The sequence below is a fragment of the Notothenia coriiceps genome, unplaced genomic scaffold (genome assembly GCF_000735185.1).
Source record: "Notothenia coriiceps isolate Sejong01 unplaced genomic scaffold, NC01 NC01_scaffold00024668, whole genome shotgun sequence".
Classification (NCBI taxonomy): domain Eukaryota; kingdom Metazoa; phylum Chordata; class Actinopteri; order Perciformes; family Nototheniidae; genus Notothenia; species Notothenia coriiceps.
In genome coordinates this window covers 1,961,951-1,985,781 of record NW_011357369.1, presented here as the reverse complement: position 1 = coordinate 1,985,781, position 23,831 = coordinate 1,961,951, and the positions used below count along the sequence as shown (strand labels likewise).

The 23,831-nt window shown below is 40.2% G+C and overlaps 1 protein-coding gene across 1 annotated transcript in view; it reads left to right on the top strand.

Moving 5' to 3' along the window:
- Nucleotides 1-1,428: 1,428 nt before the first annotated feature.
- The window catches only part of LOC104955677 (multiple C2 and transmembrane domain-containing protein 2), a 59,183-nt gene continuing 36,780 nt past the window's right edge, over nucleotides 1,429-23,831 (top strand). Inside the window, exons 1-10 of the mRNA XM_010783061.1 lie at nucleotides 1,429-1,510; nucleotides 1,659-1,738; nucleotides 2,989-3,100; nucleotides 7,462-7,626; nucleotides 7,938-8,068; nucleotides 8,982-9,168; nucleotides 15,107-15,200; nucleotides 20,088-20,190; nucleotides 20,967-21,069; nucleotides 21,669-21,774. Coding sequence (XP_010781363.1) covers nucleotides 1,695-1,738; nucleotides 2,989-3,100; nucleotides 7,462-7,626; nucleotides 7,938-8,068; nucleotides 8,982-9,168; nucleotides 15,107-15,200; nucleotides 20,088-20,190; nucleotides 20,967-21,069; nucleotides 21,669-21,774 — 1,045 coding nt within the window. The 5' untranslated portion in view covers nucleotides 1,429-1,510; nucleotides 1,659-1,694. The remainder of the gene's footprint in view (nucleotides 1,511-1,658; nucleotides 1,739-2,988; nucleotides 3,101-7,461; nucleotides 7,627-7,937; nucleotides 8,069-8,981; nucleotides 9,169-15,106; nucleotides 15,201-20,087; nucleotides 20,191-20,966; nucleotides 21,070-21,668; nucleotides 21,775-23,831) is intronic.

Sequence of the window (23,831 nt, the reverse complement as noted above, 5' to 3'; positions counted from 1 at the left end):
CTTTGCTTTTCTTTGTCCATCAAACCAATTGATTATAAAATGTATCGGTCCTTGGTTGATGGGATGTTTAAATGAAGCATGGGAATGACAGGAGGATCAATGTAGAATAAATAAATAAAATGTAGGTTTAGAAATGTATATCTTATTTTGTCCTCTCTGTATTTGCGTGTAATATGGACTTACCTGTATCTCTGTATTTACATTGACATAAAAAAGACTTGTTTTATAGTTTTCAAAATGATCTCGCTCTCGAGCAGAACACAATTGTTAATCAATGCCTCCATCTAGTGGTCAAACAGAGGATTTGAACGGGCTATGCACATCCATAGAATATATAATTTTAGGCTAGATGGCTCAAGGGGGAGTCGCCAGCGTAGCTCATCGGTGGCCATCTTGCCACAGTCAACAACTACTGCTACAGCTGTTGTAAGGTGAGTGATCTGCACAAAAATACTCTTAACTCGCTGAACTATTGACTGATTTACAAACGGTTTGGTTTATTTTAAACGTTATCACCATGGCTATGATACAGGAGACAAGAAAAAGACATGTTGAACAAAAAAAATTCCATGATTATAAGTAGGCAGTATCATAACTACATATTTGATGTTTATAAAAAACCAAACCGTTTGAAAATTGGTTTAAAATTGAGTAAGTTATGGTTATTTCAATAGTGCATCATAGACATAACGTTATGAATCAGCGAGCTACCTGTGTCAAGATGGCCGCCATGTGGCAACGTCGGTCTCGGTCGGTCTCCGTTGGCCAGCAGCGCAGGTGAGTCATCTAGTGTTTATATCTATGGTTTATATATATATATATATCTATGTGCACATCCAACATGCAGCCTCAGCATTTATACTGCTGATCATATGACCGGATATACAACACGAGTCACGTGACATGAATAATTTTCTCCTTCAGCCTTTTCAGAGCAGCATTTACAACATTATATCATTCTCTCTCTGTGGTCCAGAGCAAAATTATAATAAAATAGCTTCATAGAATTAAATATCTCCATAATCTGAGCAAACATGCTTTGTGTACTTGGAAATTCAATACTTCTACTTAGAACATATTTAGTTTAAAAAGAAATTGTAGTATGAAAACTGAATTATCATCAGTAAAGGTCAACGTGAATGTTTTTCGACACTAGTCATGAACTTTTTTATTTGTATTAAAGCATAATCTTTAGATACACCCATTTGATCAATGCCATTAGCTGAAGAAAAGAGTTATTGGCTTTAACTTTCAGTTTGACCCTTTTTCTCCTCGGTTGTAGGCAGCATAAGGCATCTCTTCGTTGGTACTCTTCTTAATCCGATTGTTTAAATACATTTCTCTGTGTTTGTTTTCTTTCCTTGTAGGCACCAGTGACCCATATGTGAAGTTTAAGATAGCAGGGAAGGAGGTTTTCAGGAGTAAGACCATCCATAAGAACCTCAACCCAGTGTGGGACGACAGAGTAAGCCTTCTGGTGGACACCCTGAAAGACCCGCTATACGTCAAGGTACAGTAGATACGACCTGGTTAACAAATATCATACTACTGGAGAATAAAATGCTTTTGTGTCTTTGGAAGATTTTGAATTATTGTGACGGATAGCATCTTATTTTGAAGATACTCCATTGATAGTTTCTGTTTATTGTGTCTTTTAGGTTTTTGACTATGACTTTGGACTTCAGGATGATTTCATGGGCTCTGCATATCTCCACCTGGAGTCACTGGAACATCAGAGGTCTCTTTTTAAATTATTTTTAAAGGCATTTATATTATAATTTGTATTTCCACTAGCACTATACACACCCTCATTATACGGTATTGTCCCTGTTGTTAACTATCTCCTGAACTCTGGGATTATATTTGAACCACTTCATTGGTAGCTGCAAGCCTCCAGTAATAGGCATGTTAAGAGATGCTGTTGTTTTAGGAGACAACAGATGGTGAGGTTAAGGGTCAGTCTCCCCTAAGATTTCTCCCACTAACCTATTTTCTTGGCACACGCCATCTTCAGCATTTTTCTCCCTCTTGACTGAGTCATTGTGATAAACATAAGGTCGTTTGTCTCTCCCTAGTGGCAGTTTTTGGTAACTCATTTCAAACCTCATGAAGCATAACAGCTTTATTACAATTTGATTGAACAGAGAAGTATATGAAGAGTAATTTGATACCACAGACCATCATTAATATTCTTCTTAGTAGTAAAACAACTATCTCTCAAAAACCTCACGTGTGCCATCTCTGCTGTGCCATCAATCACTTTGGAGTAGGTGTCACATTTTTGATTGGAAATTAGTTTTGGTTGCACACCCACACAGGTGTTTGTAATGACTCTGGCTGATTATACCAACTGGCAGGTGGGAGTTCGCTCAGCTCTGCTGGTAGACCTTCTTCGCAGGACTTGTAATAGCATGAGAAGCACAAGTTTTAATATTAACATTACTATGGCTCTGTTTTGCTCAGAAAGTGTGTGACAGTAAACAAGCGTGCACAATGCCAGGACCCAAAAACTAAAGCAGCTAATTGGAATTCAGCCCTCATTAAAACTATTGGTTATACCTGGGACTACCATAGTGTGACTCCAATTATGACCTCAGTGAAAACGCCTATTGGATGTTAGGCATTGGACAAAATGACAACTGAATATCATGATTATGCTGGCCAAAGTTGTTACCATTCACCATCCAACCAAATATGCTTAAAACTGTATTCAATGTCAGTCAACATGCCAGCTATAGGAGGTTAGTAGCTTTTCCTTCCATTTTTTTCAAGGTTTACAGTTTGTGAAACAATTATAGCAAACAGCTAGAACGGCAGCTTGTGAGAACTGATCAGATATTTAATTTGACTGTTTGTTAAAATGGATTGAATTAGATTAATGCATTTATTTATATGTGGAATCCATTCACTCTCAATATATACATGTACACCATTTTTGTATGTACCTACATTATACGTTTTTATGTGGTTTACTGTACTTCTCTGCAGGTCACTGGATGTGACGTTGGACCTGAAGGACCCACAGTTCCCTGAACACAACCTGGGCAGCCTGGACCTCGGTGTCACTCTGTCACCAAAGGAGGGAGACATGAAGGATGCTGTAAGAAAATGATATGAAAAACAATAATATTATTTATTTTTCTTCCCGCACACAAGGAATGATTTATTGTACTTGCCCTTTTCACAATCTATCTACCATCCACCAAAACAAGGAATAATATGAGAGGATGTAGCCAAATGAGGGAAAACCAAGGGTTTAATTTATGCTTAATTGCTTGTCAGTTAAAACTAGCAAGTCAAAATATTAGGACTACATTTTAAATTCAGCAGCAGTGTTATAACAGCGGAGTGAACTGTTTCTCCGTACATCAGAGGCACCGGGCTGTGTTGAACTAGAATGTTTTGGCTTCGTTCATCACCAGTTTCTGAAAACTCTTCAACTCAGGAAATACATATGCATAAACACAAGTGTAATTAATATGTTCTGTGGAAAAGTTCCATGTTCAAAGAGCAATGAATTATCCTTCCTAATTATGTTGCTTGTGCCTCCACGGACATGCTCAATGTTTCAGAGTTGCATTTATTTCTGTTCAATTATTTGTTTGGTTAATTGGACCCCTGCATGCTCGATCCGGAACAAGGCAGAGTCATGGGGGAAATATTGTATTCCTTTTGATCTGATGTCTTAATTCTGCTGCTTATTTAGTGCTGTAGTTCAGAGAGTCCACATTTGACAGAACAAATAAACTCTATTTAGGTTAAGCATCATTTTGGATTTCTCCAACTGTGAAGAAAATGAGTACAAGGCTACACTAGTAGTACACACTGGATGACTCTCTATTGCCATCTACTGGTTTACTAGGGTAAAAGTTTACCCATAGCTCAAATTTACTTTTAATTACTCCTTATTTGAAGTTATAATAATATGGTGATTGTAGTTATCAAGCAGCTATATGAGGTGACCTTCATTATATCATGTGTGTTATCAAGTTCATGAGTGTTCAGGGAAATTACCGTATGTGAGTAGTCCTCTCATGTAGTGATATTGATTATAGCATTTATCTCAATTAAGAAGAAATAGGCCACATCCATCTCAGAAATAATTTAAAGCCAAGATTAGAGACATTTGGCAGCATTTTCACAAAATCTCATGCCTGTATGAGGACATGTCCATAATCCTCGTTCTAATGGTTGGTGGGGAAAAAAAGTTATTTTCTGTACAGTTAAGTACAATGTTTAACTGCTTTAAAGGTGATTCTCTATAATATGACCCAAACAAAGCAGGCTAAAATGAGCAAACCAAACAAGGAAGCAGCTATGAGTCCCCGTCTTTCTTTGGTTGTAGGAATGGTCATGAGATTTTTTCAAATTATCAAGTATTAAAATGATGGGTACACTGTATGAGAGGCACAAACGGCAGCTAACATATGCATGTGTTTAACTGCATGTTTGCATATGGGTATACTTCATAACATGACAAGTAATTGTTCTTCTTATACACTCCTTGGTAACTTAACTTGCATGAATGACAGCTACCCTTGTCTCTTTATAAACACCCCCCTCCTGCACCAGGCCAGCTAACATCTGACCCTTATATACCCAGTGCCCTTTAACCCCTGACCCTGCAGCTGTAAGGGGGAGACAGTGGGGGGTGCTCTGTAACAGCTTTGTCTCATTTACAGACCATGCTTTTGAGAAGGAACTGGAAACGATCTAGTAAGGTAAATTAAAACAGCATGTAACTCCCCCTCCCTCACAACTTCCGAGTGTACTGTAACCACCCCGCCCCCCCCCACCGACCGCACTGCACCTCACCTGTCCTGCACTCTTCACTTGTGTCCTGGTATATTGGTGGAGTCTCCGTGGCCCTCTCCCTTCCTCCCTCGTTTTCCTCCTTCCACAGTGGTACTACCCGTTTATTTTCCTTTATCAGTTCTTTAGTTCTCATTATCACTTGCTTATTTCCCACAAGCTGCAAAATACCACGCACTGTTTACATCACCTGAGGGGACGTAAATAATATGTTTTGGAATGCAATTGATTAAGCCTAAAGATGAACTGCATTTAGATCTGTTAAGGCAAGTTGTAATTCATACAAATACATACCGAAGTAATGCACTACACTAAGTACTGTTTTTATACGTGATGTTTCACCTCCTGGTTATGTTTACATATTTAGTCTTTCAATCGAAAGCGGTGACAATATGTCTGGAGTCATTTACAGTGAAGTCAATGTATATTATTTTTTTGTAACATAATCTATATTAAACTTTGTCCTTTTAAGCTTTTAAATAATGCAGTTATATATGTTTGCGTCTTCCACCTTTGATCCGCACAGTGTATTGCAGCTGCTTTGTGAGTAAATAAAGCAATTGATTTGTTATAATGGGTTTCAAAGGATTCCTGTACAGCAAATCAAACTGTGGGATGACGGAATGCTGACGGCTGACTGTATGGACTGATTATAGGACATACTTAGACCCATTTGCATCAAGTGGAAATGTTTCTGTTTGATATTATTTTGAGTTCTCATCTTGCAATACATAAAACTGTTACCATCTTGGTACATTTCGTTTGTATTTCTCGTTGGCTGTCGGGTTGAACAGAAAGCATGATGTTCAAAGTTGCGCTTATTTGGCTCATGCATGAAACACTTTCTTTTTCGGTCAAATACAGTTTTGGGAGCATTTTCCTGAATGTATTCCCAGCTTTGTTGGTCCTTGTGTCACTTTTACTGAGGTATTTTCTTATCTCTTCCTGTTTTGGTTCACTGAGAAGGGAACCGTTGAATCTTGAGCTTAGCTTCAGTCATAGTCGATCCCTTAAATCGCACTAAAAGTATTAAAAAGTTTGATATCCTACCAAGAGACACGGATACACATTTGAAGTGAGTTATCCAAAGCTGGGCAGACGTCCTGCTGCACCATGCTTCCTTTTGAAGCCGGCAAACTGGGCCACCCCGCCTGTGACTCTGGATTTAGCCCAAACACTAATTTAGTAGCTAAACTGTGCTACCCCACCAAAAAGGCGCTGCTCCTGAGTGCCTCCCTGCCTCCATGCTCCACTGTATACAGTTATTTTTACACAACCACCTCTTTTAATGAACCATCAATGAGTGTTGAACCAACAACAGAAGAGACTATTAAATATCTAGTTTGAGATAATGATTATGAGTCAGATGCATATTAAACCAGGTCTCTCCTCTATCACTTGGAAAAATGCTTATTTTTGTACTTCAAACGTTGTTTATTCTTCCAACGGGTTGAAAAAAGTTGTGTGCCAGGTTATATTAGTTCTTAAACTGAGTGCAACTATCTCTTATAAGACTTTCAGCCTCTGAACATCTCTATGCACGATCTATCTCCTGCTGTGCTCTGGCAGAAGGATGTGGATTCCCAATCCAAATAGCCTGTGGTTTTCTGTTAGAAGTATTATGTAGCAACAAAACAAGGAAACAATTAGGATTTTGCTCAAGTAGGACATAACGGTGACCTCTTATCGTTAGCATACAGTGTGTTAGCAGCAAGCGAACAGGAGAAATGAAAGATGTGGGAGTTGCAGTATGGGAGGTTGGCTCTATTGCAGGGAGCCATTTGCATTGTTTAATGTCTGGAGAATGGAAATTAAGAGGCTTCGTCTCCAGATCAAAGGCCTGCGCTTGCGAGGCAGGGTTTGTTCAGAGTTTAATGAAATTCACCCGCAAAACAAAAGCTATGCTAATAAATTCTCCCTAACGAGGAAGGAGGAGAGGGAAAGGCATAAGAGAGAAAGCGAGAGAGAGAGAGAGGGGTGTATTTGTTTGACAAATAAATACCCTGCTCTTTGTTTTAGTGAAGGATACTGACATGGTTCAAAGAGAGGTTAAATAGGCCTGTTAGTGCTGGGAAAACTGTTGGAGAAAAACAGACTTATAATACGGAGAATCGTCAATCAATCATATCGCCAGATGGAAGTTATACTGGAGCAGAATCTCAGTGATATGCACGTTTTGGATAAGACAGCCTACAAATCACTCGCCTTTTTATTTTTAATTAAATAATTTTTTTTTACAAAAAGGCAAGACTGATATAATGACATACACTATCTTGTGCACACTGTAAGATTTTCTTTTTGCAGTAGATTCACAGTAAACACAGAGAGGTAAGAGGGCATTATTCCATTCCTCAGCATTCCCAACCGCTTCAGCTTAATAGACTTGTATAAATAGGTGGATACTATGTTTAATTTATAGTATAAATATATATGAATCGGGTCAAATTATCACATTTCTGTTTGATTCTTCTCTAGTGTGTGTTGCCTGCTCCTCTCTATGTTGTCTTGGTGTCTTTATGATTGCTTATTTTCCTGTTGACAAAGTGTATTCAAGCCATACTTCTACCTTGGGTTTAATGAATGCATATGTGTGTACATGCTTGTTTATGTATGAATAAATGTGTGTGTGAATGTGTGTGTCTACTGCAGTATCAGAGCATGCGCCTGTCAGATGTGCACAGAAAGTCCCAGCTGTGGCGAGGGATAGTCAGCATCAGTCTGATCGAAGGCCGCAGCCTCCAGCCAATGGACGCCAACGGCCTCAGTGACCCTTACATCAAATTCAGGATGGGGCACCAGAAGTACAAGACCAAGGTAAACACACTTTTGTTTAAGAATACTTAATTTGACAGTAACCTCCAAATAATTCTGAATAAGACCGTTATGTTATGTGTGCCCCCGTGATCAAAATAACAAAAGAACATTTTTATACTAAGATTTCGTTAATTTCAATATTCAACTTAGAAAGGAACCACTGAGAGTTCAGTTATACACTTCATATTGAAGACTAATTTAGTTGGGATTATATGGAGATTGCTCAATACAAAAACATCTAAGCTTAGTTAAAAATGGATGTAGAAGCACGTTATTGACAAACAAAGGATTTTCTTTTGTTTTGAACTCAGACAATTCCCAAAACGCTGAACCCTCAGTGGAGAGAGCAGTTTGACTTCCACCTGTATGAGGAGCAGGGAGGCTACGTGGACATCACGGTCTGGGACAAAGACGCTGGCAAGAAGGATGACTTCATGGGAAGGTACAGTGGCCTTTATTCCAATTCTATTTCAATACTGCTATATTTTAATATATTTTGTAATGTCATTATAGTTTTCTTAAAATAGTTTTCTATCTGTGTTTTAATTTTTGTTTTACTTTTATGTATGCACCACAACACCAAGTCAAATTCCTCGTACGTGTCAACCTACCTGGTAATAAACCTGTTTCTGATTCTGATTCTGATCAGTCTTTTACCAAGTAGCTAAAACAGAAGTAGCCAGTCACAGCTTATAAAAATCATTCATTTTTTGTAAGGTTCTACCTAACCACACATGTTAGGTCTTACTGTCATTTTACAACCTTTTTCTGTATGTCAAATCATTTAATATCAAATGGCCATATCTGATAATTGTGCGAATGTACTTATTTATTACCTCCTATTTAACGTCCATGAGAACAGCAGCATGAAGGCACTCAAAAAAAGCCTTTACTTTGAAATCTTTGACCCAAGGACAGTAATTGCTATTGCCTGCCTTGATATAAACTGAAGATATATTAAGGGCATGCCAGGAAATCAATTCAGTGAAGGGAAGATGCTCTCAAGTGCCTACTTAAAGGTATTAATTGTGTCCGCTTCAGCTACATTGTCTGCAGTTGCTTTTATCGTACACACATGACGCTCTTTATACTGTTACTAGGCTGTTGCTATACTCCAGCGCCACATGCAATACATTACGTTTCATACGATGATAACTACAGTAGTAGAAGCCTTATTTCTAAAGGGAAATTGGAGACCTTTTTCTGTGCTTTTTGGTACAAAAAGCCCCCAGATTGGCTTAGACTTAGGTTTAGTCTTCATTGTCCTCTGTTACTTTTAGCCTGTGTTGTAGCTTTGTCAGCTTCCCCCTAACTACAGTTATATCTGTTTCATTGTGCATTTGTGTGCACTTCAGGTGTACCGTAGACCTGACACACCTCAGTAAAGAACAGACACACAAGCTGGAGCTGCCGCTGGAGGAAGGTGAAGGTGTTCTGGTGCTGCTGGTTACACTCACTGCCTCCGCCGCCGTTTCCATCTCAGACCTGTCTGTCAACATGCTGGACGACCCGAACGAGAGGCATCAGATCATGCAGAGATATGTGAGTTAGTTTTATTGTAAGAGCGGCCTTGTGTTTTGTATGTGTGTGCGATCACAAAAAAGCCAGTATGCCAAAGTCCATTTTTTAGGGGTAATATTAAAGCAGTACGCCTACTTCATACAGTAGTTAACTGCCCACACAACTTTACCAAATTCCATGCAGTAACCCCTTGTTTTATTGATAAATAGTATACCTGAAAGTGTGACTTTTTCTTTTGATTGACAGCTATGTGACAATCAAAAGTCCAAGTTTTATCATCAGGCTTCATTTAATGAAAAATCTCCCTTATTCATCAAGAGGAACTCCACCAAGCTGCAGCCGTGTAGGCCAGAGGAGTGGACGAAAAGAAGAGGTTTTTCTTACTGCTTCTAAAAAAACGATGGAGGCTAACATAGCTGGTTTGTTTCTTTTGCCATGATTCACGCCACCAGTATTGTTCGGTATTTGCGTCATGATTTTAATCATCATTAATGTGTGTGTAAAATATCATAGCTTGTTAGCCAGTTGTCATTGAATTGAGCTAAGTGTTGGAGAGAGAAAGCGAAAAAGAGCCCAAAGGCCCCATCTGCCCCAGAGGCCCTCCACTCGGCACACAATGGTTTCAGCCTATGTCTTTGTCTTAGCCTAGTTAACCCTTCGCACCCTGTCATCTTCACTCCTTGCTACAAAGAGACACTCACACACCCATGCTCACACACACTTTCAATAGGTTTAATTCACGGAGGGCCTTGACGCGGGACATTACTCGGCAGCACATCAACAGAATCAGCAGATATCACTCAATGCAGCAGCCATATTTAGCTTTCAGTCAATATTTTTTATAGAACATATAGAAAATTGGTTCACTGAAGGATTTTAGTTTATTTTAGGAATTAGAAACAAAACAAAAATCACAGGATTATTTCAGAATCATGATTTCATTTAATTATTTAGGAGAGCTTTATAGCACATTTACCCATTAGTAGCACTTTTAAGTGTGCTTTTTTGTGCAGGGACACTTTGCCCATGTGATCACATACCGTTCAGAGCAGTAGCTAACTGTCTGTATGTGAGATTAAAGAAAATGATTTGGTTTCAGTTAACCGTTCGTCCCAGCTGGTGTGTGTTTGCGTCTTTCAGTGTGTGCATAGGCACCAGTGGCGAGGCTCCACAGGCCAAACACGGGTGCCACGACCTACATAACCGTGGCGGTGCCTTATTGGCTAGCCGCAGGAGGTTGACCACTGTGCTCCGCGCTGCAGCAACCACCCAATATCAGAGGGGGGAGCTCTAGGACTGAGTCATAAACACGTTGTGCCTCTCCTCACAGCCACAAAATGAGGGCGGGGAGCGTGGGTGTAAGTGTGTGTGTTTGTGAGAGTGTGTGTGTGTAATAGGGGGCGAGAGGTAAAGGATGAGGGTTACACCGGGAAGGGAAGGCGTGTAAAATGAAAAGAAAAAGCTATTTCACCTTTCTCACAACTCGTGCAGACCCCGTTTTTCTGCTCGGCTGAAGGCGAGACGTTTTGCTTCCTGCGCCTACCTCTTTTCCTGCCTCCTTCTCTCCCCAGCTCTCTCCATCTCTGCCCCGCTCTCCCGGCAGCCTCCACTCTTTGTCTGTTGCCACTGTGGCCCTCCCGTTAGATGAAGGGATGAAGAGATAGAGGGTGAAAGAAGAGGGGGGGATTCTAGATGGAGGGGCAAAGGGAGGTCGGTTTGAAGACTTGAATGGTCTCTACCTATTAACATATTCCTTTTCCCCAGACTGGCCGTCTTTCAGTTAGAGAATTTAATAAAGATGTTCCTTATCAAAGAGCTCTGATAAGACCAAGTACCACCACTAATACGTAACAGTGCAGCTCAAAGCCCACTAATCTGCCCATGGTGTGTGTGTGTGTGTGTGTGTGTGTGTGTGTGTGTGTGTGTGTGTGTGTGTGTGTGTGTGTGTGTGTGTGTGTGTGTGTGTGTGTGTGTGTGTGTGTGTGTGTGTGTGTGTGTGTATGTTATTTTGCTTGGGCACATTTTAACAGACTGGTATTATCAGCTTTGAAATCAGCTTTCCATCACCAGCTTGCACAAAAGCATCCAATGCTGCTAATCACAAACAGGCACACGCATACAGACCCATGCAAAAACAGTACCTTCATGCGTCAGCTATCTAATAAAAAGATGGGTTGGCGGAGCAATACAAGTACCATGCTGTCATCATCTCAGCTTTAAAGAGCAGATACCTTCACAAACGAGGAAGAGAAAACAATTGAATTCCCCTGCTTGTGCCAGCCTTCAGCAGTGTGCCCCCCCCCCCGATCATCACGAAACACACAAATAGTCGCTTTAAATCAATGTGTTGTAAGACTCGATGCTGTAAAATAAAACACCTAAAACGTGCATTAATAGCCTAAATCTCTACAAAGACGTTGCAGATTTCAAATCCTGCAAATGTCCTTTTCACACATACACACACTAACAAATATGTGCACACGCCACACCTCATGTGGTCACAGTGAGGTCACAGTGAGGTCACTGTGTTGTATCTGGCAGGTGTTCTTTCCTCATCCCAATCTGTGGCCATTGAAGGAAGCCGATAATAGACACCTGAGTGCTGGGATCTGATGCTAGCGCCGAGCTCATTAATGTCTCTCTCATTCTAGCTGTTCTGCATTGTGACGGCTTTGTGTGAGTGTGTGTATGTCTGCCAGGTTTGTGAGTGCCTCTGTACACTTGGAAGTACCGCATGCATGCGTGTGAATGAGTACACATGATTTTCCACCGAAAACTACTTTGAATGCAGCTGACGGCCCTGCTATACTGTATGCAACACGGTGCAATACACTTAGTGACAACTGCCTTAGATGTACTATTTCTCACCGTAACCTTTCCTTCATCCCTAATTACTGTTCTGCAGAAGTAGAGAGGGAAAGAGGGACAGAAAGAGATTTATGCATTATGATGGCAAAGGAGCACACACACTAATGGCTCTTAATGGGCCCGAGGTGGCCACAAGAAGGGTGGATGAGGACATGGCGACCTCCGCTGAAGTGGTGGCACTTCACCACCCACCCACATAGTATGCTCACTCACGCCAGCAATACCTCTCCCACCCACTCCAGTGCACTGCTCTAAGGTGAAGAGAAAGGACACAACCTGGACAGGAAGTGAGATAAGGGTCTGCTGTGAAGTGTGGGATGGGCAGAGAGCAAACTTTGAGAGAGATTGTTGACAGACAGGGATTCAGGGTTGATGAGACGGGGTGGGAATTGGGAGGAAGTTGTTAGCATTTGAACATTTCACAGGCATTTGATTAAATGTCCTCTGAACTGCGCGGCTGCTGGGCAGACGCTTTGTGCGTGTCTGCGTGTGAAATGTTATATGGAGAGCTGATGAAAGGTGACACGATGCAAAGATGACAGCGAGTCACACGCCTATGCCGGGGAAGATTCATCTGTGTGTTTGCGTGTCTGTTGAGTGTGACAGAGACAGGAAGAAGATGTCACAGTGACAAGATGTCAATCATAGGCAGAGCGGGGGTTTGTTTTATGAAAGCCAACTCTGTCCTTCCATTTTTCTCTCCTCTGTTCATCCCTCCTTTTTATCTCCCCATTATCCCTGTCATTCCACCTGCGTGCTGATGGGGGGTGCAGGGACGCGAATGAGGGGATGGGGGTCGGTCGTGGCCTCCCTTCATCTCACTCTCTTTCTGCCTGTCTGTCTGTCTGTCCGTTTTCTCCATCTTTTGCTGTTTATCTCTCTGACGGGGATTTGAATTGTTGTGGAGGATGGGTATGTTCTGTCTACCATTTGTGGATCGAGGCTCAAACCTAAATGTCCCCTCAGGGAACCTGTATGGAGGAGGAAGGGATGTATAGTGTGGGTGATGGATTGGGGGGGTGGAAATATGTCTGCATCCATACATTAAAGAAATCATTCGGTCTCATTTTTCTTCATTCAGCCTCGGTGTCATTTTATGTATCCGTCTATCATTACGGAAACCACCAATTGTTTGAATTTATGATTCTATTGTCATTTTTGTACAATACCAATATAATGCTTTTAGATACTTTACTGAAAGGTTTAACATTAAAATCCTTTGATTTTTCAATTATCAACATTTGACAGTAATTCAAAAACTTTGCCTCAACAAAGTACAGTCTGAAGGTGGCAACAAGGTTGATATAAATCAAACAATTACAAATATAAAACATCTTACCAATGAAATAGTCTGAATTGGTATAATTAAATATCAGATCATATATCCTAAGTAACGGTTGTTATGAACCCGACCGGACATTCAATTACAGCTTTTGGTAAAGTTGAATAAAACCTTCTACACACTCCTAGGTAGGTTACTAATGTTTAACTCTAAGGCACTTACTATTAGTTTGCCCCCGACTCCTTCTCTGTAACCTCCCTCACGTCCTCTCTTTGACTCCCTTTCTCCCTGTTTCTCCCCAATAATCACAACAAGCAGCTGTATCTTGAGAGAAATTGTGCCCTCAAATCCAGAGTTTTCCCCTCTCTCCCTTTCTCTCTCTCTCACTGTATTGCTGTCGTTCTCTCTCTTTCCCCCCTCTCTTTCTTTCGCACACTCTCCCCTCTCATCTCCTTTAGAGAGCTTTTGGACAATGATATCGCTGGAAACAGGCAGAGTCTGACAGAGTTAGTAATAATGAATTAAGTCTGTAGCCTGGCCCTGACTCTGAAATTTAAATTATAATTACTCCTGTGGGGATGGAAGGGGTTATTGCCAGAGAGAGGGAAATAAATTGAAGTGAAGTGCATTTCCACTTTGCTTTTAAGACATGCTACTCAATTTGGCCCCAGTGTAGGTTTTGTATGCATGTGTTTATACCTGAGTATTTGGGTGCGAACAAAAGCATGAGTTTCTGATTGTGCATGTGTCGGTCAGTGTATAAACATGCCTCATGGCCCAGCGTGATCTCAACAGGCTTCTCTTTATTCCACAGATTTACAGACTAGGATTTACAGTCATCATTTTTTCTCTTGGTTATTTAAACCTTGTACTTGCCTTCTCATTTCAAACAATCCCAGGGCGGTATAGTATCTCTTGACTGTGTATGTGTGTAGAAAATATCAGGAGATGGGTGTGTGTGTGTGTGTGTGTGTGTGTGTGTGTGTGTGTGTGTGTGTGTGTGTGTGTGTGTGTGTGTGTGTGTGTGTGTGTGTGTGTGAGCTTGAATGCTTGACTTCTTGTTTAACAGTTGGTTTGTTAATCGTTAGTGTGGGGCCAGTGTGTGTTTGCCTCATTATTAAGATATCAAATACATCATATCACATTATACTGTATATGCACCAATGTATATCACATTACTTCACTTTTCTATGTTGTTATATATTTCACATGTACAGACTTTTGTAACAAATGTACTATTTTATACTTCATATATTCCACTTTCTTCTGTTGATACGAGTGCTGCTATTCACACACTCTCCCAACACCTCTTGTTTCTTACACACATTGAGAAAGAAATTCATGGAGTGATTAGATAAGAAAACACCAGCCCGCACCCAGACTGACAGTGTGCATAACGCTGAAGAGATTCTGTTTGAATATTTTCGGTGAATTTGTTCAACTTAACATGTTAAACTTGCCTGTTGTTCACAATGAGCCCTATTTGTGTACAGCGTGGATTAGCAGTCACTTTTAACAATATATATTGTTGTGTTCTCTCATCAAGTTTCATTTAATCTAAAAAGTACAGAGTTAGGGAACATTTCAAACAGTCAAGCACAGCTATTCCGTGAAATTGAAATCTGGCCATTTGTCCTCTGTTAGGCTCGCCTATAAATGCCAGCTCTACATTTCCACATAAGGACTGTTAAAGGACATACTCTACCCTTTCCTATCTTAATGAAATGTCAGGCTATTGACCTGCCATTCTCTTCAATGCTAATTTGGCATCCTCTTTGACCTCTGACCCCTGTCCCTATGATGTTTCAGAGCCTGTGGAGGTCATTCAACAGCCTGAAAGATGTCGGTGTGGTGCAGGTAAAGGTCATCAGGGCTGAGGGACTGATGGCAGCAGATGTCACAGGTAAGACAATGACCTTAAGTCCAGACCTCTGCACTTCTGTTATTTAAAGTTAGTCTCTTCATGTTTCACTCTTGGATTCGTTGTCATGTGTTCATACTCTTAAAGATAATGTGAAAAAAGGCCTCTGTCTTCGGCTTGAGTTTTGCATTAAGACATTGAACAATTTCTGTGGCATGTTTTCCTCCACCAGCGATCTGCCATAAATCTAGCAAAAGATAAAGTCAGGGTGTAATTTTGGTGTAAGGGATGATGCTCTGCGAGGATCCTCAGAGAGAGATAAACTCTACTTTTGCAGGACTCTAAATTTGTCTCTGCATTTTTAGAAAAGATGCAGGCTGCTCATTTGAATAATAGAGAAAAAGTACATATTTGAACCAACAAATCTCTCCCCCTCCCCCTCCTCCTCCCTCCTCCCGCTCTTTCTCTGCTTGCTCTCTCTGAATCCTCCATTCTCCATTAATTCTTACTTTTAATTAGGTCTACAGTGGACAGGCCTAGTTTTTCACTCTGTATTATCTAGTAGAGAGAGAAGGAAATGTGTGTGTCTCTGTGTGTGTGTGTGAGAGAGAGAGAGAGTGATGCTAGAGTTTTCTCTCCATTTGAAACAGCCACAGTCCCATTAGCCAATACAGAGTGGAGCTGGTTGATTTGGGTTATTGCGTGGAGCGACCGGAGCAGCCGGAGTGCAGGGCTAATGGTTCTCTGGCTCTTGTATTTCACTCCAAGCTGAAATTTGCTCCGTGACCTCGTTGTAGAGCTCATCATTCAGTCTAAGCTTTATGGATCCTTCCCAAAAAAAACAAAAAAAGTAAAACTGGAAATATAATGTCTAGTGGCTGTTTGTTTGCCTTTCACTTTGTCTCTTGCGGTTAGACGTGCTCATTGAAAACATGATTGATTTCAGAGCAGCCTCTACAGCCCGTGGTGATTTGAAATTAGCGCTACAAGCTTGCTACACAGTTACAGTGCAGCATATCCTTTAGTGTCAACCAGGGCTACAATGTTTCATTGAAACTACACCAACACTGAACATTTTGAATAAGTGTAAAATTCAGATTTGAATATCCACAACAAACATGTTTTGAACATTTGACTGACAAAGTTTACCTATGTTTTTTCTTAAAATGTGAAAATGTGAACTTACAAGGAAACATGTATTTTTGACATATATACGTATATTTAAGTATGTGCCATCCATATGTCGCCAAATAAATACTTGGGTTTCACTTTTATTTTTTTTCATAATAAAAAAAGATGTTTCCACAAGGGACTCTGTATACAGTATATTCTCAAAAAAGCAAGACAAAACATGGGCTTGGTTTCGCATGTGGGTTTAACACGTTACTTTTGTGTTATAGCCAAACAGATCTCAAATGTAGACTGTCCAATGTTTAACCTTATTTGAATTCATACATTCTGGCAAGCAAGGGAAAAAAAAGTATTTTGTTCCTTAGAAAACGTTTTCTTTCAGCCAGTCTTACAAAGATAGATACAGTAGGTGAAATGATACAGAAAAATGACAGGGTTGTTTCTAGAGGGCTTATTCCTGTTTTGAGCCTGACGCTGTGTGTGCGTGTGTGCGTGTGTGTGTGTGTTTGTGAGTCACTGGCAGAAACAATAGCTCTGTAAGAGCCACATAAGAGCCCTCACCACATGAACACCCTATTTTAACAGCCGAGACCAAGAGAGGGTCGGGAGCAAGGTGAGAGAGAAACAGACGGACAGACAAACAGACAGACAGAGAGGGGAGGTCAGCGAGAGAGAAAGAGTTCACCATCTCTCTCCCATTCACGCTGCCTGTCTCCTCACCCGTCTCTTCCCCTCCTCCTCCTCCTCTCTCTGTAGCCATCTCTCTCTCTAATTGAAGTGTTTTTGTGGAGTAGCTCCTCTCCAGCCCGAGTAGGATAACTGAAAATAGTCTCTAAAACCAACAATCCCTTTTGTCTGCAAGCTCTTGTCCCTCTGAGTGGATGCTATACAGTTAGAACATTTCAATAGTCACACACACACACACACACACACACACACACACACACACACACACACACACACACACACACACACACACACACACACACACACACACACACACACACATGCACTTCCAGCAGCTACACCATAGGAAATGTAGACATTATTTTTACGCTCAACAATAACACAAAATCTCCCAGCAAAGTGTATATTTTCCACGGCAGCACTTGACACACAAAGGAATACTGTATTTATCTTGTCTAGCCTTTTAAAAGTTATATGAAAAGTAGAGTAAATGCTAGAAAAAATGCCATTGATTCACATTTTAAAGTCTAAATCATAATTCATTGTGATTGTGGAGGAGCATGAGAGCGTTCCCTCTCCAGCCGCAAACTCCTCACTAACTCTAAGCTTCCTGCGAGGCAATTACAGCGCTCCCTCGTCCCTGCACTGTTTTCATCCTCCACACTTATCTCAGGGCCTCTGAAATTAGTTTGAGCCCGCTGCTCGCTGCAAACTCTCTGCCAGCGGCACCGAGACGGGACCCAGAGGGGGGAGGAGCTTTGCTCGGACATTACCTGGGCGATCTCTGAGTGGCGCTCAAACCTGAGCGTGTAATTGGTTAAGACAGCCGCCTCTGGTGCTGGCGGCCAATAAGGTGAAAGTTCATCACCAATGACAACTGGCTCTCTGCGGCAACACAGCCTGCCATGTCATTAAAAACAGAATATTAGAGAGAAAATGGGGGAGGGACCGGGTTCTGCAGAAATAATTTCCATCTCCTAATTTAGATGATTGCATTTAAATTTAATCAGACTTGATTTGTGGGGACAACATCATAATCGTTTATGCTATGGATGCTCCGGGAGGATTAAGGAGGATTTCAAATATTCACTTTTGTAATAAACATTAAAAGAAAGCCAAAATGCTTCATTTTAAAATACATTTCGGTGTATCCGTGACGGGTGCAGGGAGGCATTTATATATACCAAAGCAATAACAATTTATATTGATAATAAAATATGTCCATGGAGATGCATTTAAAAGTAGTTACTTGAGTCCATTTTCTTTTGTCAATTTTAATATACGTTGTTTTCTATCGTAGGAGTCATAGCTGTCAATATCCACTTCAAACACTCCACATCAATAAAGCCCCACAAACAGATATGAAAGGCAACACCTACGGCTCAGCATTGATCACGTTGACATTTACTTTGCACACCCAATAAATGTCCTGCCCTTGTCACAACATTTGAAGAAAATCACACCAATCAATGACACACACACACGCACGCACACCCACACGCAGAGGCCCACACACACACACACACACACACACACACACGGTTCCCATGTTGCACACTCACACACTCAAACAGACGGAGGCACAAGCTGAAATGTGGCAGGGGGCTTTGAACTCAATCCCAACTTTATTGAGTCCTATTATGCAACATTTTCTCATTTATTATATTTAAATACTCTCTCTTTTTTCTACGGGAATACGTGTGGGACATGTTTTTCTTTTTACTTCCTGACCCAGTCTCTTCAAGTGATAATCTTGAACAAACAGCGCAACGGCTCCCAACAGTTTTAATAAAAGAAAATGATCAAAGCCAGAATTAAGAGTTTTGTTGTTTTTAGTTCGTTTTCAGCCAATCGAAGGGAGGTGGGCTTGCAGGCGCGGGGAGCTGGTCTCTCTCCTTTTTGCGTACAAAGAAATTGAGATGTGAGATGTTAGTGAACAAATGGAGAATATATAGGACATTACTGGTTTGATTATTATAGTACAGTAGGCTATTCTCAGGAGGAGGAAATAACTGTGATTATGTTTATTTCTCCTCTCGGTCTCTCTCTACCCGGTTACATAACTATAGTCAATTCTGAATTGAAAGTTTTGTTGGAATAAATTAGCATTAATGAATATGATTTATAGTGAACCATATATCATATCAATGTTTTATAACAGCTGAGGGTCTTAAAAGTTATCACGTAGTGTACTAAAGTTTAATCTTTTTGGCAGCAACAGGCCACTCAAATGATTTCATATGTGATCCTTGAGTTTTAAAATGAAATTATTCTGTACAATAAATCTACATTTGGATATATGATGTTTTGTTATTATTACTATAAAATGTCACTTATGTTATATTAATGAAACTAGTATTGCTGCCAGTGTGTAACAATGCATGCAGCAGTGATTTCCCTATAATAAACACAAGGGATACATTTTAATATTCAAAATACTTTTCGTACTGTTTTGATCAATTTACAAGGCTGTCAATATAACAAAGCCAAAATGATGAGGAAGAAAAAAAATGTTTCCTCATTTAATTCTCAAATGTTGTTCTTGCTTTCATTCATTTCTTCCCTGCGTTGTTGCCGCTGGCTCGGACTCGCTAATCATGGAGCAGCGATGTTTCTCACACCCCTGCTCGGCTTTCTTTATCTTCTACTTTGAACTTCTCTGGCCTTCAGAGCCACATCGCAGTCTGTGTCCTCTGCACCATCCATTCAAAATCTCTCTCTTCTGACTCTCCCGCCCCCTCCTTGTGACTGCCCAGGGCATAGTTGTCCTGCAGCTTATCTTCTAGTTGTCCATGTTCCCAGGGTTTTGATAGAAACGGCTCGCAGCTGTTCCACTGATATACTGTTTTATAATATGGCATCGGGGCTAAACATGAAATAATCATTATTATTACAGCTCTGATAAGTCCAGGGTATTGGAGCTGTCGCGTGGTAGAAGGGGAAGATGCTGTGTATTATCTGTCTTAATAAAATGAGGGATTGGAGATAGACAAAAGCTGTTGGAATTACTTAGAGGTTTTTCTATGCTAACTAAAGTGTAGAATCTTCTTAATGTATGTATCTCTTTTCAACACGAAGGTCATTCTCATGTTTTTTCTTTTTGCTCTGAAGGTAAGAGTGACCCTTTCTGTGTGGTGGAGCTGAGTAACGATCGGCTGCAGACACACACTGTCTACAAAAACCTCAACCCAGAGTGGAACAAAGTCTTCACTTTGTGAGTAGCTTTTACAAAACTCACATGTCTCGCACACACATTGAAATCACTGCAGGGATGACATCAAATAAAAACAAACATATATATTTGTAATAAACTCTGGTAAAGTCAAAGCAACAGTCTCACAAAAAAAAAAGGTTTTTAAATCACAGCAATACAATTTTGTTTTTGTGTTTAAAAAAAATTTATCCAGTTAAATTTGAGCATTAAAAAAAATATTGATCACAGTTAACAATGCGGAAAGCCTTTCTCATAAAAACATCTAGGAAGACATTAATATAAGATAAAAAACAGGCTTGTCAAATGTTTACGTATTCCAAAAATATTAAAAAAATATAGTTACACTCAAGCTATAATTAAATGTTAATGCAGATCTCTCTTTGCATCATTTCTTACATGTATGAGACCATTATATTAAGAAGAAACTTGTGAAATCACAGGACAGGTTAATTCAGTCATCCTCTCTTTTAGCCTCCTTTCCTGTACATAACACCAGCTTTCTTCTTGATCGCCTAGTTTTAAAAAAGATAACATGTCACTCTCTACTTCTCCTTAGTTATTGCAGTACTGTAGTGCAATATACCATAATGCATGTCAATAGTGATTTTTAAACATTTATGGAAATGTATTGCAGGATACGCATATGTAAAAAAATGTCGTTGGGAGTGTTAATCATTTAAGGAAGCTTATCCGAGACAACAAGCTTTCATAGTGTTCAGATTGTAACCCATATCTCAGTATATGTGTCATCGATGTTGTGTTTCTGTGTGCCGCAGTAACGTGAAGGACATCCACTCGGTACTTGAGGTCACTGTTTACGACGAGGACCGAGATAGAAGTGCCGACTTCCTGGGGAAAGTGGTTATTCCTTTACTAAATGTGAGTCAAAGACAGATTTCTGCGTGTGTTTCTACGTCTTTTCCTTTGGGGATAATATAGAGAACCTAGAGCAACGGAAAGAACGAAAACACACGGTTGAAGATAAAAAAAGCAGGGGTTATTTTTGCAACTCCACAGATGAGGCTGTTATTATTTCACAAAGAAAAAAGAGATGACAAGATGGAGAAAAATAGAAGAGAGCCTAAGAAAAAAAGAAGAGATTGATAGGTGAGAAAAAAGAAAGTGAGGGGATGAGAGATGATATGAAAATGACACTGATAGAGAGATGGAACGACTCGATTTATAGATAAAAAAAAAACAGACAAGTGTGTCTTATAGTTGAAAAAAAAGATATAGCCTGTAAAAAGTACTGTGTGTCTAATATATCCATGCTCTGCTGTACAGTATGATTCCCCAGGATAGTTAATTTCTGTTTGACAGAGCCGAGCTGCAGTGGGTAATGAACAGGTACTTGTCAGAGTTGCCACAGTTGTTTTGGGTTCCCTGTCAGCGCCAGCAGCTGAGGTTCAAAGGTGGCCCGGGGAGCCGATTCAGCCGGGTATTGCCAGACAGACGCCTGTCATGTCCCTCTCCCACAGATCCAAAATGGAGAACGCAAAGCCTACGCCTTGAAAAGCAAGGAGCTGACAGGGCCAACAAAAGGGGTCATCTTTCTCGAAATAGACGTGATTTTTAATGCTGTAAGTCTTTCTTTAGCTTTTTTGATTCTCCTCCCTGATTTTTTTTTCGCNAGCTTCATTATGATAGCCCCCTTCTCTTTTCATGTTTATTGTCCATGCCCTCAGGTAGAATTTGCTATTCAGAATCAGAATCAAAAACAAGTTTATTGCGGCAATAAACTTGTTTTTGATTCTGATTCTGAATAGCAAATTCTACCTGAGGGCATGGACAATAAACATGAAAAGAGAAGGGGGCTATCATAATGAAGCTATGAACCCTTTTTACTCTCATGTATTGCTTTTAAATATCTCTCTTCCTGCAAATGTAATTTCAATACAATATAATGAGAGGCATCAGTTAATGAACAGAATTAGTCACTTCTTCTGTACAAGCTGTACTTTGTTAATAACATCATTCATCCATACCCAATGATCATTCTGTTAACTTATCATAATATTAAACCATGTCAAGTGTTGTCTGTCACTCCTGGGCGACTAACTGTGAAATAGTGTGTGCAGGCAGAAGAGGGACAAATAACAATGCCAGCCAATTATTGTGGTTGTGTCGGGAAAAAGTTTCTTGTTTGTTTTAAACCACAGAAATGTGTATGTGATATCTGCAGTGATGGCTTACCTAAAACAACCAACCTCGGAGCACCAGATGAAGACAAACAGATAATAAATAAATAAAGGTGCCTATATAGTCAAATGCTATCCATTGCGTATCCATATGTTGTGTTCAGTAAGAAAAGCACTTTAACTCGAACTTATGATAAAAAATGGGAAGAACCTTTGGCATAATGACAGATTCACTTGCTTCTACATTATTCAAGTAGAAGCAAGGGAATCTATCCTCAGTGCTCCCACTCAGTAAAAGCTGTCGGATTGTGAAATACACTACCATCCTATGGTGACGCATGCATTTGGTATGACGACACACGGGTCTTCCAGTTTGGCATGTCAGTGTCTGCACTGTCACCCACTCCCATGTCCACCCCCTGCTCTAAGCAGTGAAAACTCACACTAAATCTGACAGCACTTGCATGCTCAGCAGAAATGCATGAGGGTACAAGAGCTGAAAATGCTTTATGAGGAACAGGAATGTTCTTGACAACTAGAGCAGAGGGTTTTCTGAGGATAATTTATATCTCATGTATACAGTATTTTCATTATTTGAAGTGCTTTGAGCTTAAACTGCTTAATAAGCTAAATAAGTTGGCAGGATATCGGATGAAATATGAGTAAATCTTATTTGGATGTTGTTACAGAAGCATGCATAAGACAAAAATGTCATACATTGCTAGCAGGTGAGCAACTGTATGTACTGTACATGCATTTTATGGTGCTTCAAGTGTATATTAAAGGGGACCTATCATGCAAAATGCACTTTTTTATGTCTTTTATTCATAAATATGTGTCCCCGTTGTGTCGGGGAACTCACGCAGCGTCAGAAAATAAAACCCTTTCTCTTTTCCTCCGTACCCAAATCTTTTAAAAAACGGGGGTACAACGAGCAGATAAAGATATGCTGCCGATATGACGTCAAATCGGCGGCGGACCCACAGAAAGTTGCTATCAGAAACAATGCCTGGCGTGTTTTGGACGTAATCTCGTCTTTGTTTACATTAGCAAGCCTCGCTAACACTCAGAGCTAACCTGTACTGGAGAGCACATGTGTTTAAAAAGCAGGAAATAAAAAAAGGAACTCACCTTGTGATAAACCCACAAGAGAAAAAGCATTTGAGCTCCATANNTACAATCATTTCCCTATATGAAGTATTACATGGAAATAATGACCTAATACTAAACAAGTGTTACCTTCGATCTTTGTTGGTCAAGCTGAACCTAATTTGATCTATACACCATTGTTTTTTTAATCGTCACAATGTTTCATGTAGAATCTGAATCTGAGAAGTTATACTGGCTGTTCATAGTTGAGTAAAGAAAACAACATTTATCTCTGAAAACCAGGAGTAAAAATATAAAAAGTATTCTTGTCTGTGAAAGTGTATTGAGACCTTAATGGTGTGTGTGTGTCCCTGCGTGGTGTGTGGCAGCTGTCCACTGGAATCTGAGGTCTGC